This window comes from Ceratotherium simum, chromosome 33 (genome assembly GCF_057802395.1).
Source record: "Ceratotherium simum simum isolate JZ-2026a chromosome 33, ASM5780239v1, whole genome shotgun sequence".
Taxonomy (NCBI): Eukaryota; Metazoa; Chordata; class Mammalia; order Perissodactyla; family Rhinocerotidae; genus Ceratotherium; species Ceratotherium simum.
In genome coordinates, this window is record NC_141932.1 from 7,908,630 (window position 1) to 7,922,672 (window position 14,043).

General features: G+C 44.0%; 1 protein-coding gene across 1 annotated transcript; it reads left to right on the forward strand.

Moving 5' to 3' along the window:
- Positions 1-8,593: 8,593 nt before the first annotated feature.
- On the forward strand, positions 8,594-9,051 carry LOC147912765 (protein FRG2-like). The gene has a single exon (XM_087422343.1). It carries the CDS (start codon positions 8,614-8,616, stop codon positions 9,049-9,051), a length of 438 nt encoding a protein of 145 aa, XP_087278469.1. The 5' UTR covers positions 8,594-8,613.
- Positions 9,052-14,043: the final 4,992 nt, after the last annotated feature.

The following is a 14,043-nucleotide window of genomic DNA, read 5'->3' on the forward strand; positions in this document are numbered from 1 at the left end:
GACATTTTATGGATTCTGAATGTGTTAGGACAGTCGAGCATTATTTTACAATGAGAACAAATTATCAGGCTGTAATTCCCAAGTGTTTGTATATTTTCAAGTGTAGCAAAGTCAGCATGGATTTATGTCCCCTCCTCCCTTCAATTCGGAAAGGCTGTAGCTCTTCCCTCTCTTCCCTGCCCTCCGTGGAGGACTGATATTGAGAAGCCTTTACCAGCTTTCTCTATGGTGAAATGTGTCTATTTGTCAGTTTCATGAACTCATGGTGAAGTCACCATGTCAATCTGTGTGCTTTTTACTTTGTAGAAAACCCAAGTCGAGATATAGTAAATCTTATTGACCGCATGTGTTTATTCTTCAGGTGGCTCATATTATATGGTGATTTTTAAGATTTCTTCTATGTTATAAATTTCAGTTTCTGCTTTTTTTACTAGACGATCTTAAACCTCATATAGATATTGTCGATTTTTTGCTTATTGTTATATTTTACTGTATGTAGTTTTCTGGTTGCATTTTACACTGAGATCATGCCACCTGGCCTCAGAAGAATGTATCTCATTTGATGTAAGAAAAATTACGTTTACCTTTTGCCATGGTGTTTGATCCTTTGTCTCATACTTTCCATATGACACAGTGATGAAATAAATACCAATGTTTTTCAGATAGTGTATATTTTCGATAATGAAATGTATGCACCCATATTGAATTTGTTTCATTAAATTTGTCTGTTAGGAGGCTGTTTTCTTTCCGAGTCCACTTCATCTCCACCTTGACTCTTCTACACCTCACGGCTCTTGTTGGAAGTAGAGGATTGCAGTTTAGCATTCCAGGGAAGGGTGCCAATTCAATGATTTTGTATTCCAAATCAATTTGAACCCACGACATGGCTTCAAAACATACTAAACATTTTCTACATATGTACAAAAATTACAATATGCAAGCCACATCTGGAGATTAGGGATGCCGTTACAAAATGACAATATAAAATACCTAACATTAAATCTAAAAAAATGTGTCGATCATATATCAGAAAGACCATACAAAATTTCTGAACTAGATGTAGGAAGACATAAACAAGTGTAAAATCACACCACGTTCGTGGGTAGAAAAACTCAACATCAATCGTCCCTAAGCTAAGTTAGATTTAATCTGGTCGCAAACCAGCCAGTTCCATCGATTAGTTTTTGGATGTAGGCACATCACTGCAAAAAAAAAAAAAAAAAAAATCCAATCGGTGAAAACACAAATAAGCATAGGCAAGAAAACTGTCAAAAAGGGAAATAAAAGATTATAAGATTTTATTGAAGCAAGCTCCAGAGCTCTCTTGCACAAGGTTGTACCTACAGTCCTTAAAGTATCATACACTAAAAAATCTGTTAAGAGGCTAGATCTCATTTTCAGTGTTCTAAACACTGACGTGTTCTAAGCAGAACAATAACTACAGAAAGGGAGAAGTTTATGAGTCCCTCACAAATAAAACCACCAGCATCAGATGGTTAAATGGACAGATTCTACAATTCCTTTAACTACCAGATAAGCCAATGCTGCTTACTCATTTAAATAGTCGTGGATATTCACCACGTTTTTCTACACCTATTTAGGGCCGAATTTCCGCAACCAGCTCTCATTGCTTTTGTAATTAATGAAGAAGGTTTGAAATTAATCCTTTGCTTTTTTCTAAACACAAACATGCAATGGGATCCATGTCCACTGGCTAGTACTCCCCACATCCAAGTCAGGGATTAGAGCCCTAATGGTGGACAACCCACACTGCACAAACACACACACCGACACACAAACATTTACACATAGATGCAAACACGTGTATGCAGAGCACACACTCAAATACACAGCCATAGGCCCTCACACACTTACCCGCATGCTCGCATACACTTTCCTTAGCAAACTCACACTTGCCCATACACTCATCAAAGACAAGCACATACTCACATTTACACACACTCACCCATACTCACACATTCCCATTTGTATAATCACATTCACACAGTCATCATGCCCAAGTGGATCTCCATGTGCTCGTATATGGAAGAACACAGGCATCTCCTGACCTTGGATGCCTAAACATAAGGGGAGGGGACACTTTCCACCCTTTTGACTACACCCTGCAACAACCCACAGGGATGATATTTACCAAGATCGATATTTCAAAGTGCTTGACTTTCTGGTGAAGGTACACAGTGGCTGGCAAAGTTGGAATGTTGCAGGTGTGTGAGAGAGCAGGGCACAATGGGGGCAGAGCGAAGAGAGGTGATAGGCAGCGTGCAGAGGGCACAGGGTCGTGGAAGAAGAGATGCAAGGCACTTCAAAGACATAGAATGCCCTGATACTTAACGATAGAGACAGGGACAGAAAATCGAGGGGGAAAAGCTAAATTGGACCCCATGGCACTGGAGTAGAGTCAGGAACATCAGTATGAACACAGAGTTAGCTGTAGATAGGTCAGTAGACACACAGATCCAGAGAAAATGTATGTCAACAGATATTCCCAAGGTCTGTCTGCTTAGAGGGGCTAATAGGCATGATACCCAAATATCGATGAGAACCCACAGCACCTACATCCGGGTTTCTAATACCATCCTCTGATAAAAGGCTCCTTGGAGAAATGGCTGATTCTTAGGCAGGAGTAGGGAAGAGATAAGATGAGCCAGGAGGCTCTTGTAGTGGCAAACACAGCAAGGAAGTGCTCCAAACACAGAAGATAGGGGCCATATCAAAGGAACTCAGCAGCCGATCTGAAAAAGCTCCGGTGTTCTCTCACTACTTCTCTGACACCAACAGAGTGTCCCACAATTCAATGCAACTCTGACATGATCTGGCGTTAGTACAGACCCCACAAGTGAAGGGCGAAGTCCTTCCCAGAACTGCCCCACTTCAGAACCAGTCAGGAGTCTCAGGCATTCCCAAACCCCCCACACTTCTGCCAGCCAAATACAAATGTAAGGCTTCTAAATGTCCGCGGTGATTCCATTTTCACTAGGACGACTCGCAGAACTCAGGAAAGTGCTATACCTGTGGCGATCATTGATAAGGTTAACTCCTCTACGCGAATCCACAAATGCAGGCAGCCCCAGTGGCCCAGCCAGCTCACAAATCTAAACCCAGGTCAGCCTGCACTTATGGGAAGCACCTGTCAAGGAAACCTAACATACACCAATCACAATCCTCCAACTCGGCCATAGCTAGCTTACTTTAGCCTAGAAAACAGGACCCTCCTGCCTTGTATGGAAACCCCAGACCTCCTAGCCACTCTTGCCCTGTTTGCCAGTTGCCCCTTCTAACGCTCTATAAAACTCCCTCTTTCCCCAAATCCCTCAGAAGTGTCTCCACTGCTTGTGAGACACTACACTCCCCCAACTCATGGGTTGTTTTCCCCGGAAGGAAGGACATCAAACTGGTTAATACTTGTTTTGGTTTTGACATTTGACATCATTTCACTATAAAGGTTACCGAGAAACAGCCAGATCAAGGGATACGTGGAGCAAGATCTGGGAGGGTCCCCAGCACAGTAGGTTCGGTTCCCCACTAGGACTCTCCCTGGAGCTTCTCTCTCCAGATGTTTTAATCAGAGTTTTGTGACCTGGGCATGATTGATGAAATCACTGGCCATGTGATTGAGCTTAATCCCCAGCTTCCTTCCCCTCGCCGAACTTTTGGTCGCTGACTGTTCCAAACCAATCATGTGGTTGGTCTTTCTGGTGTCCAGTCTCCTGTAAGCGCGAGCACACACACACACACACACAGATGCAGGCACATTTCAGTTACTTCATTAGCATAACAAAGACACTCCTATCATTCCGGAAATTCCAGGGTTTTTGAAGCTCTGTACCAAGAACCTGGGACAAAGACCAGATATATATTGTTTTTACTGTATTGCAGTTCCCAGCCACCAAATCAGGAACCATTGAAGCAACAAAATAGGATGCATAGCATAGAATTATAACAGAAAGTATGAAATAAGTGTAAACGAGTTTGTGCTGATATGAATACACAATGGAATCAACAAATAAACGAGGGAGAAGAGACATCGCTTTCACACAGAAGACTGGCAAATAATGTATATGGCTACTTAGCCCTCCAGTTGGTGGAGCTGAATTCAACACCTGTTCTCCACCCCAGACACGCACCACACAGCACAGTATCTTTACAGTGGAGAAACCTGGTGAACACTCTCTTAACTAACTGATCAAGATTAACATCACCCGAGATAACTCAAGCTCATTGCATGAACCCTCTGACAGTCTATGCTATAGTCAGATGTGGCATTCAACTCACAAACACATCAACCAAATTCAAGTTCAGTTAGGAGCATTTGGGGCTAACTTATAACACATATACATCCTTAGAGAAATGGCAGTCACTTAAAATATGATTACATGCAGGAATGCTAGCATATTTAAAGCTTTTTCATGTAGAAATGGCCCAATGGACCTGGGTTGGGGAAGGAGAGAACAAAATCCTGTTTTCACCGATCAGGAAAAGAAAAAAAATTGAGGTGAGTGTTGATGGTAACAAACACACACACACACACACACACACACAAAAACCACCTGCTATCTGGGATTAAATTGCGTGGATTTGTAGAAGGTAGATTTTTTTTCTTTCAAGTGTGAAGATGCCAACTGGCCTTGTGGGAAAGAAGGAGACTTGGGGGGAGCACTCTCAAATCTCGAAGGTGAGGAAGTAAGAGGAGCCTTCCATTTTATTGAGGTTCACTTCAACGGATATAGAAAACGTGGTGTGCATATACAGCGCGATATTATTCAAAACCACCAAAGAAGGAAATCCTGCTATTTGCCACAACATCGATGGACCTTGAGGGCACAATGCTAAGTGAGATAAGTCACTCACATAAAGACAAATACTGTAGGATATTACTTATATGGAGTCTAAGAAAGGCCAAACTCACAGAAACAGAGAGGAGAACGGTGGTTGGCAGGGATGGGGGCTGGGGATACGGGGAGATGTTGGTCAAGAGTACAAACTTCCACTAGTAAGACGAATAAGTTTTGGGATTCTAATGTACACTATGGTGACTATAGCTAAAAGTTCTGTGCTATATACTTGAAAGTTCCTCAGAAAATAGATTTCAAATGTTTTCACCACACACACAGAAAATAATTATGTGGCGTGTTGGAGGTGTTAACTAATCCTATTTTGCTATTCATTTCGCAATAGACATGAGTATCAAATCATCGCTTTGTATACTTTAAACTCACACAATGTTATATGTCCATTTTATCTCAATAACATGGGGGAAAGAGACTCATCACCCTCACACTGCTTCCTTAAGGCGTTAGAATCCCTTTCACATTGTGGCGGCTGCCAAGCCTTTCGCCTCTATTTCTCTTCCTTGGGATATTCCTGCCATGCACTGCAAACCTTGTGCATACTGTGAGTCCCAGCGTGGCAAAGAGAGTGGGATCCTGGACAAACTGCTTCCGTGCAGCTTGGGCGCCGTGAAGAAGTCCACCTCCCATCCTTAGGCTGGTCCTTGAAGTAAGAGGGACCCAGTTCAAGTCTTTTGATGGAAAGCTGTGCCAGGTGGATGGACGTCATCTCAGGTTTCTTGACAGGTGGGTGACTTGTGAGAACAGATCCAGGACAGATCTCTTCTTGGACAGATGGATGGGCATCAGCAGAGTAGGATGCTGTGTGAGAAACACCATTCAAGTAAAATCTGTTTTACTCTAAATGAACAGTAAAATACAAACGAATCAAATACAAATAAAGGAAGAATCTATGAAAACATTTCAGAGTAAAACAAAAACAAATGATCATTTCACGTGTAAAGAGGCATCCAACCTCAAGGGTGGTCAGAGAAAGTTGAGTTACAAAATATCATGTTTGTTAGGTGTCCCTCAGTTGGTTAAATTAAGAGTTGACTCATATTGTCTCTTTTGAAGATCAGTAGAATCACACCATTGCATACAGGCTTGTAGGGGATGTCAATGGCCAATGACTGTATGCAACGTAACACAATATCATCCCGACTTTACTAACCTGTGAATCCTCTTTCCAAATGTTCTTCAACCTGCTGTGGATCGCCTCCCTTTTGTTGTGAAAGGGTAGAAATTAATTTTTTTGTATTCTGCATATTGCTTCTCTCAGAGTGATGGGAGTTGCAAGTATGCACTTCAATTTTTTAACTGGTTGTAAATTATATTTGCAGACAGAATGTACCAGTTTTAATGTTAGAATTAGTAAGAGTAAGTAGAAAGTTTGTGTAGGTCCTGCTTCAAAAAAACAGCACGAAAAACATATGTTTGACTACTTTGGGAGAATGTGAATATGAACCGGGTATTAGACGAAATTAAGAAATTTGAAACATAGTTTAGTGTTATAATAATAGCCTGGGACTCTTTTTCTTGTCTTCTATATCCCTGAAGAATTATTTATTGGAGATGATTTTTATGGCTCTCAACTTACTTATTAGAGAAAGCTGTAATTCTGGGACTTGCATTAAACCACTCCAGCTCCATTTCCCACTCAACTCCCATCCCCAAGGAGAACTTTGGAGAGGATGCACAAGAAGGGCGAGACTTTGGCACACTTTGCAGGGGTCTTAAGGGTAAACAGAGATTCGCTTTCTTTTCTTTAATTGTGTGAATGTTTAAAATTTCCATCATAAGAGCTTTAAAGAAAAGAAATCATTAGTGGGAAACTATGTTTACAATTAATTATTTTTCGTTCATTGCTGGTTTCATTTTTATATAAAGATATGCTGTTTGTCAGATATAGTTATAGCTAAGACTGACTTGTAAATTTTCTGATAGTGAAATCCAGTAACTTAAGGATCTAGGACAGAGCGTCCTCACTCTTTTGCCAAGAGTGGGAACAAGGGAGAGAAATACCCCATTTACATAATGGTTCTGGTAAATACATTTTTTAAAGTTCACTTTTCCTGTGACTTGTACAGGGTGAAATTATCAGAGAGAAGAATGTTGAAAAGAGATGTATTCCATGGCTGTGGAAGAAACCCTCCGATGAGCCTGCGTAACCCCTGCACCCGGGGGCACTCTTCACTTCTCACTTCACGGTGGAAGCAGAGGCAGAAATCCAGGGAGGCTCTTCAACAACTGGGGGTGGGAATTGGGCCCGGAGTAAGATAGGGAGGAGTTCCCTGCCCTCGGGTCCCTCTGGCCCCTGGCTTCGCTATCCTGCCTTTTGACACTATGCCAGGACCCTGCAAAAGGGGTTCCTCGTCTCTGTGGGTTTCTCCAGTACAGCCACAACCAGCAACATTACTAATCTGAGCTCAGCTGAGGCGCTGATGAGCGGCGGGAAAGTGGAAGGTTTTCGGCCAATAGGAGCGAGCCACGCCCTGCCGAGGAAAGAATCAAAGGCAGGTCCATCAGGCCAACCTTCACTCCTGACTGCGGACGCGTCGGAGAGAAGGTCTTTCGTTTGGGCTTCCACATGGAATCAGCAACCGAAGACCAAGACCCCCATAGCCCCTCCATCCCACGCCCCACGGACCAGCCCACTTTCCAACAGAACTTCTTTCAAGAAAGGGACTCAGATGTGGAGGAGAAACCTTTCGAAGAAAAGGGCAAGTCACCCTCTTCTCACTTAAGAGACAGCTGCACCCGAAGGCGAGGTAGGGCCCTGGGCTGTCCGTATGGACGCTGGAAGGAGGGGTGGCATCAGGGATACGGAGTTTTGCGTCTTCGGTTGGGTTTTATTTTGAGGTCGGTGCTAGGAAACGTCACCTAGCCTTCAGGAGGGCTTTGAGAAATGTAACTATGATCCCCTGGAACCGTATTACTCTGGTTCGCACTGGACACTGGCTAAACTGCTGCGGTGGAGAGAACTACCAACAAATATGGGTCAGGGTTGGCCTAGACGATTTTGTTGCCCCAAGGGAGGCCAGTCACTAAATTCCATCTTTTTCTGCAGAGTCAGAGCCCAAGACAGGTGAGGAGAACTCCAAAGAAACTGAGCTCAAAGGCAGAAACAACTGCATTGCTCCCTCAGGTAAGATGTGATGTTTCTGGGGAGAAGAGACAGGACATGGAGTAAGTCAGCCTCCCAAGAAGGAAGTGGCTGTGCTTTGACAGCCAGGCCTTGCAGATCCTGGACTCCAGGCACTGCTGGCAGTTTGGGTTGTAACCTTGGTTCCTTGCACGTCCAGTTCGGACTAGGTTTCCAGGGTCTCCGGTTGCAGGAAGTCACTCAAACTCCGACTTTATCCACAGAACCAGAAGGCTGCTCCCATCAGGAGAGCTCCAGGAAGAGGAAAATGGGTTCCGGGACAGCGGCGCGTCACAACAGGTAGGATCTTCCTTGTGGTCCGGAAGGGTACGGACAGAAAAGCAGGTAACCTATCCAGTGCGTGGGCACGAAAGGGGTCGTTCAGTGGCTGAAGCGGGTTTGGAGACTCTGGGATCCAGGGAGCATTGGGGGACGCAGGGCGGGCGTGGCACTGCCTCAGGCTAGAGATGAGGGGGCGGGAAGGAGCAGGAGCTAGGTGGGGTTCACGGGAAGGCGGAACGCGCATGGTGGGATCCCCGCCATGGCGGTTCATGGGAATTGATCTGGCAAGTCTCTCACCCGCTTACTTCCTGTGCAGGGGCTTCTGCAAATGAGCGCAATATGACTTTGGCTACAAAGAAACCAAAGGTCCCCGACGCAGGCCACAGCCGTGAGAGTGAAGAGACCCGGGATGCCTGCTCCAGGAGACCCCGGAGGAGGAGCACTGGGCGCAGCAAGCGGCCCAGATCCAGGTCTCCAGGAGACCAGCCGCCTCCACTTCGGAGAACCCTGGTGACCTCCCTGCGCACCATATCTGAGGCCATTTATCAGGACGTAGTTCAGGCGCAGATCCAGCAGGTGCATTCGCCGCTGCCCTGGGAGCAGCTCGCCCAGCTCGCCCGGCTCCGGGGGCCTCTGTCCGACCTGGTGCAGACCTTCTACGCCATGGCCACCCAGGCGGCCTATGTCTTCCCTGCTGAGGGCTGGCTGCTCCCAGCCCCACTCCCAGGTCCCCAGGGCCCAGCTGAGAATGGAGGAGAAGCCCGGAGCTCCTCCTAGAGGGGAGAGTGGTGCCCCTCTTCCCCCGAGAGGAGACAGCTGAGGCTGTCAGAGGACCCGAGGAGGCTTCAGTGAAGGGAACCGACTATTCTGCAGAAGAGGCATCTCTGGGAGTGAGAGCGAAGCCCTGCTACTCCTCGGACTCTTCCAGATGACCAGCAGGACCTAGTTCAGACACAGTGTGTTCATAAAAAGTAGAACTTGGGTGGTCATAGGAAAGAAACTTGAGAAATAGACTCAGAATGGTGAACTCTGGGTTTCCTTGAGGACTGGGATTACCAAATTTCAGTTCCATGTTAGACATTTTATGGATTCTGAATGTGTTAGGACAGTCGAGCATTATTTTACAATGAGAACAAATTATCAGGCTGTAATTCCCAAGTGTTTGTATATTTTCAAGTGTAGCAAAGTCAGCATGGATTTATGTCCCCTCCTCCCTTCAATTCGGAAAGGCTGTAGCTCTTCCCTCTCTTCCCTGCCCTCCGTGGAGGACTGATATTGAGAAGCCTTTACCAGCTTTCTCTATGGTGAAATGTGTCTATTTGTCAGTTTCATGAACTCATGGTGAAGTCACCATGTCAATCTGTGTGCTTTTTACTTTGTAGAAAACCCAAGTCGAGATATAGTAAATCTTATTGACCGCATGTGTTTATTCTTCAGGTGGCTCATATTATATGGTGATTTTTAAGATTTCTTCTATGTTATAAATTTCAGTTTCTGCTTTTTTTACTAGACGATCTTAAACCTCATATAGATATTGTCGATTTTTGCTTATTGTTATATTTTACTGTATGTAGTTTTCTGGTTGCATTTTACACTGAGATCATGCCACCTGGCCTCAGAAGAATGTATCTCATTTGATGTAAGAAAAATTACGTTTACCTTTTGCCATGGTGTTTGATCCTTTGTCTCATACTTTCCATATGACACAGTGATGAAATAAATACCAATGTTTTTCAGATAGTGTATATTTTCGATAATGAAATGTATGCACCCATATTGAATTTGTTTCATTAAATTTGTCTGTTAGGAGGCTGTTTTCTTTCCGAGTCCACTTCATCTCCACCTTGACTCTTCTACACCTCACGGCTCTTGTTGGAAGTAGAGGATTGCAGTTTAGCATTCCAGGGAAGGGTGCCAATTCAATGATTTTGTATTCCAAATCAATTTGAACCCACGACATGGCTTCAAAACATACTAAACATTTTCTACATATGTACAAAAATTACAATATGCAAGCCACATCTGGAGATTAGGGATGCCGTTACAAAATGACAATATAAAATACCTAACATTAAATCTAAAAAAATGTGTCGATCATATATCAGAAAGACCATACAAAATTTCTGAACTAGATGTAGGAAGACATAAACAAGTGTAAAATCACACCACGTTTGTGGGTAGAAAAACTCAACATCAATCGTCCCTAAGCTAAGTTAGATTTAATCTGGTCGCAAACCAGCCAGTTCCATCGATTAGTTTTTGGATGTAGGCACATCACTGCAAAAAAAAAAAAAAAAAAAATCCAATCGGTGAAAACACAAATAAGCATAGGCAAGAAAACTGTCAAAAAGGGAAATAAAAGATTATAAGATTTTATTGAAGCAAGCTCCAGAGCTCTCTTGCACAAGGTTGTACCTACAGTCCTTAAAGTATCATACACTAAAAAATCTGTTAAGAGGCTAGATCTCATTTTCAGTGTTCTAAACACTGACGTGTTCTAAGCAGAACAATAACTACAGAAAGGGAGAAGTTTATGAGTCCCTCACAAATAAAACCACCAGCATCAGATGGTTAAATGGACAGATTCTACAATTCCTTTAACTACCAGATAAGCCAATGCTGCTTACTCATTTAAATAGTCGTGGATATTCACCACGTTTTTCTACACCTATTTAGGGCCGAATTTCCGCAACCAGCTCTCATTGCTTTTGTAATTAATGAAGAAGGTTTGAAATTAATCCTTTGCTTTTTTCTAAACACAAACATGCAATGGGATCCATGTCCACTGGCTAGTACTCCCCACATCCAAGTCAGGGATTAGAGCCCTAATGGTGGACAACCCACACTGCACAAACACACACACCGACACACAAACATTTACACATAGATGCAAACACGTGTATGCAGAGCACACACTCAAATACACAGCCATAGGCCCTCACACACTTACCCGCATGCTCGCATACACTTTCCTTAGCAAACTCACACTTGCCCATACACTCATCAAAGACAAGCACATACTCACATTTACACACACTCACCCATACTCACACATTCCCATTTGTATAATCACATTCACACAGTCATCATGCCCAAGTGGATCTCCATGTGCTCGTATATGGAAGAACACAGGCATCTCCTGACCTTGGATGCCTAAACATAAGGGGAGGGGACACTTTCCACCCTTTTGACTACACCCTGCAACAACCCACAGGGATGATATTTACCAAGATCGATATTTCAAAGTGCTTGACTTTCTGGTGAAGGTACACAGTGGCTGGCAAAGTTGGAATGTTGCAGGTGTGTGAGAGAGCAGGGCACAATGGGGGCAGAGCGAAGAGAGGTGATAGGCAGCGTGCAGAGGGCACAGGGTCGTGGAAGAAGAGATGCAAGGCACTTCAAAGACATAGAATGCCCTGATACTTAACGATAGAGACAGGGACAGAAAATCGAGGGGGAAAAGCTAAATTGGACCCCATGGCACTGGAGTAGAGTCAGGAACATCAGTATGAACACAGAGTTAGCTGTAGATAGGTCAGTAGACACACAGATCCAGAGAAAATGTATGTCAACAGATATTCCCAAGGTCTGTCTGCTTAGAGGGCTAATAGGCATGATACCCAAATATCGATGAGAACCCACAGCACCTACATCCGGGTTTCTAATACCATCCTCTGATAAAAGGCTCCTTGGAGAAATGGCTGATTCTTAGGCAGGAGTAGGGAAGAGATAAGATGAGCCAGGAGGCTCTTGTAGTGGCAAACACAGCAAGGAAGTGCTCCAAACACAGAAGATAGGGGCCATATCAAAGGAACTCAGCAGCCGATCTGAAAAAGCTCCGGTGTTCTCTCACTACTTCTCTGACACCAACAGAGTGTCCCACAATTCAATGCAACTCTGACATGATCTGGCGTTAGTACAGACCCCACAAGTGAAGGGCGAAGTCCTTCCCAGAACTGCCCCACTTCAGAACCAGTCAGGAGTCTCAGGCATTCCCAAACCCCCCACACTTCTGCCAGCCAAATACAAATGTAAGGCTTCTAAATGTCCGCGGTGATTCCATTTTCACTAGGACGACTCGCAGAACTCAGGAAAGTGCTATACCTGTGGCGATCATTGATAAGGTTAACTCCTCTACGCGAATCCACAAATGCAGGCAGCCCCAGTGGCCCAGCCAGCTCACAAATCTAAACCCAGCTCAGCCTGCACTTATGGGAAGCACCTGTCAAGGAAACCTAACATACACCAATCACAATCCTCCAACTCGGCCATAGCTAGCTTACTTTAGCCTAGAAAACAGGACCCTCCTGCCTTGTATGGAAACCCCAGACCTCCTAGCCACTCTTGCCCTGTTTGCCAGTTGCCCCTTCTAACGCTCTATAAAACTCCCTCTTTCCCCAAATCCCTCAGAAGTGTCTCCACTGCTTGTGAGACACTACACTCCCCCAACTCATGGGTTGTTTTCCCCGGAAGGAAGGACATCAAACTGGTTAATACTTGTTTTGGTTTTGACATTTGACATCATTTCACTATAAAGGTTACCGAGAAACAGCCAGATCAAGGGATACGTGGAGCAAGATCTGGGAGGGTCCCCAGCACAGTAGCTTCTGTTCCCCACTAGGACTCTCCCTGGAGCTTCTCTCTCCAGATGTTTTAATCAGAGTTTTGTGACCTGGGCATGATTGATGAAATCACTGGCCATGTGATTGAGCTTAATCCCCAGCTTCCTTCCCCTCGCCGAACTTTTGGTCGCTGACTGTTCCAAACCAATCATGTGGTTGGTCTTTCTGGTGTCCAGTCTCCTGTAAGCGAGCACACACACACACACACACAGATGCAGGCACATTTCAGTTACTTCATTAGCATAACAAAGACACTCCTATCATTCCGGAAATTCCAGGGTTTTTGAAGCTCTGTACCAAGAACCTGGGACAAAGACCAGATATATATTGTTTTTACTGTATTGCAGTTCCCAGCCACCAAATCAGGAACCATTGAAGCAACAAAATACGATGCATAGCATAGAATTATAACAGAAAGTATGAAATAAGTGTAAACGAGTTTGTGCTGATATGAATACACAATTGAATCAACAAATAAACGAGGGAGAAGAGACATCGCTTTCACACAGAAGACTGGCAAATAATGTATATGGCTACTTAGCCCTCCAGTTGGTGGAGCTGAATTCAACACCTGTTCTCCACCCCAGACACGCACCACACAGCACAGTATCTTTACAGTGGAGAAACCTGGTGAACACTCTCTTAACTAACTGATCAAGATTAACATCACCCGAGATAACTCAAGCTCATTGCATGAACCCTCTGACAGTCTATGCTATAGTTAGATGCAATATTCCTCTCAAAAATCTATCAACCCAGTGTATCCATGAGAAAACCATCAGAGAAATTTAACTTTAGGGACATTCTAAAATGTGTCAAACCAGCATTCCTCAAACCTGTCATGCAAAACATGGAAATGCTGAAAAAATGTCACAGAGCAGAAGAGACTGAGAGACAAGATCACTAAATGTAATGTGATTTCTTGGATTGGGTCCTGAAAGAGAAAAACGACTGTGTTAAAAAGAGTGAAATGTAACTAAATTCTGGAGTTTAGTTAATAGTAATGTACTGTCAACCCACAAAAACAGAAACCAGTCTAAGAGGCAAAGTGTTTATCTGGGATCAAAGAATTGCTATTCAGGGAGCACAGATTCATGTAGAAACCCAAACTGTGTTCCAAATATAGAAAAGTGGCTCGGGGTTTTAA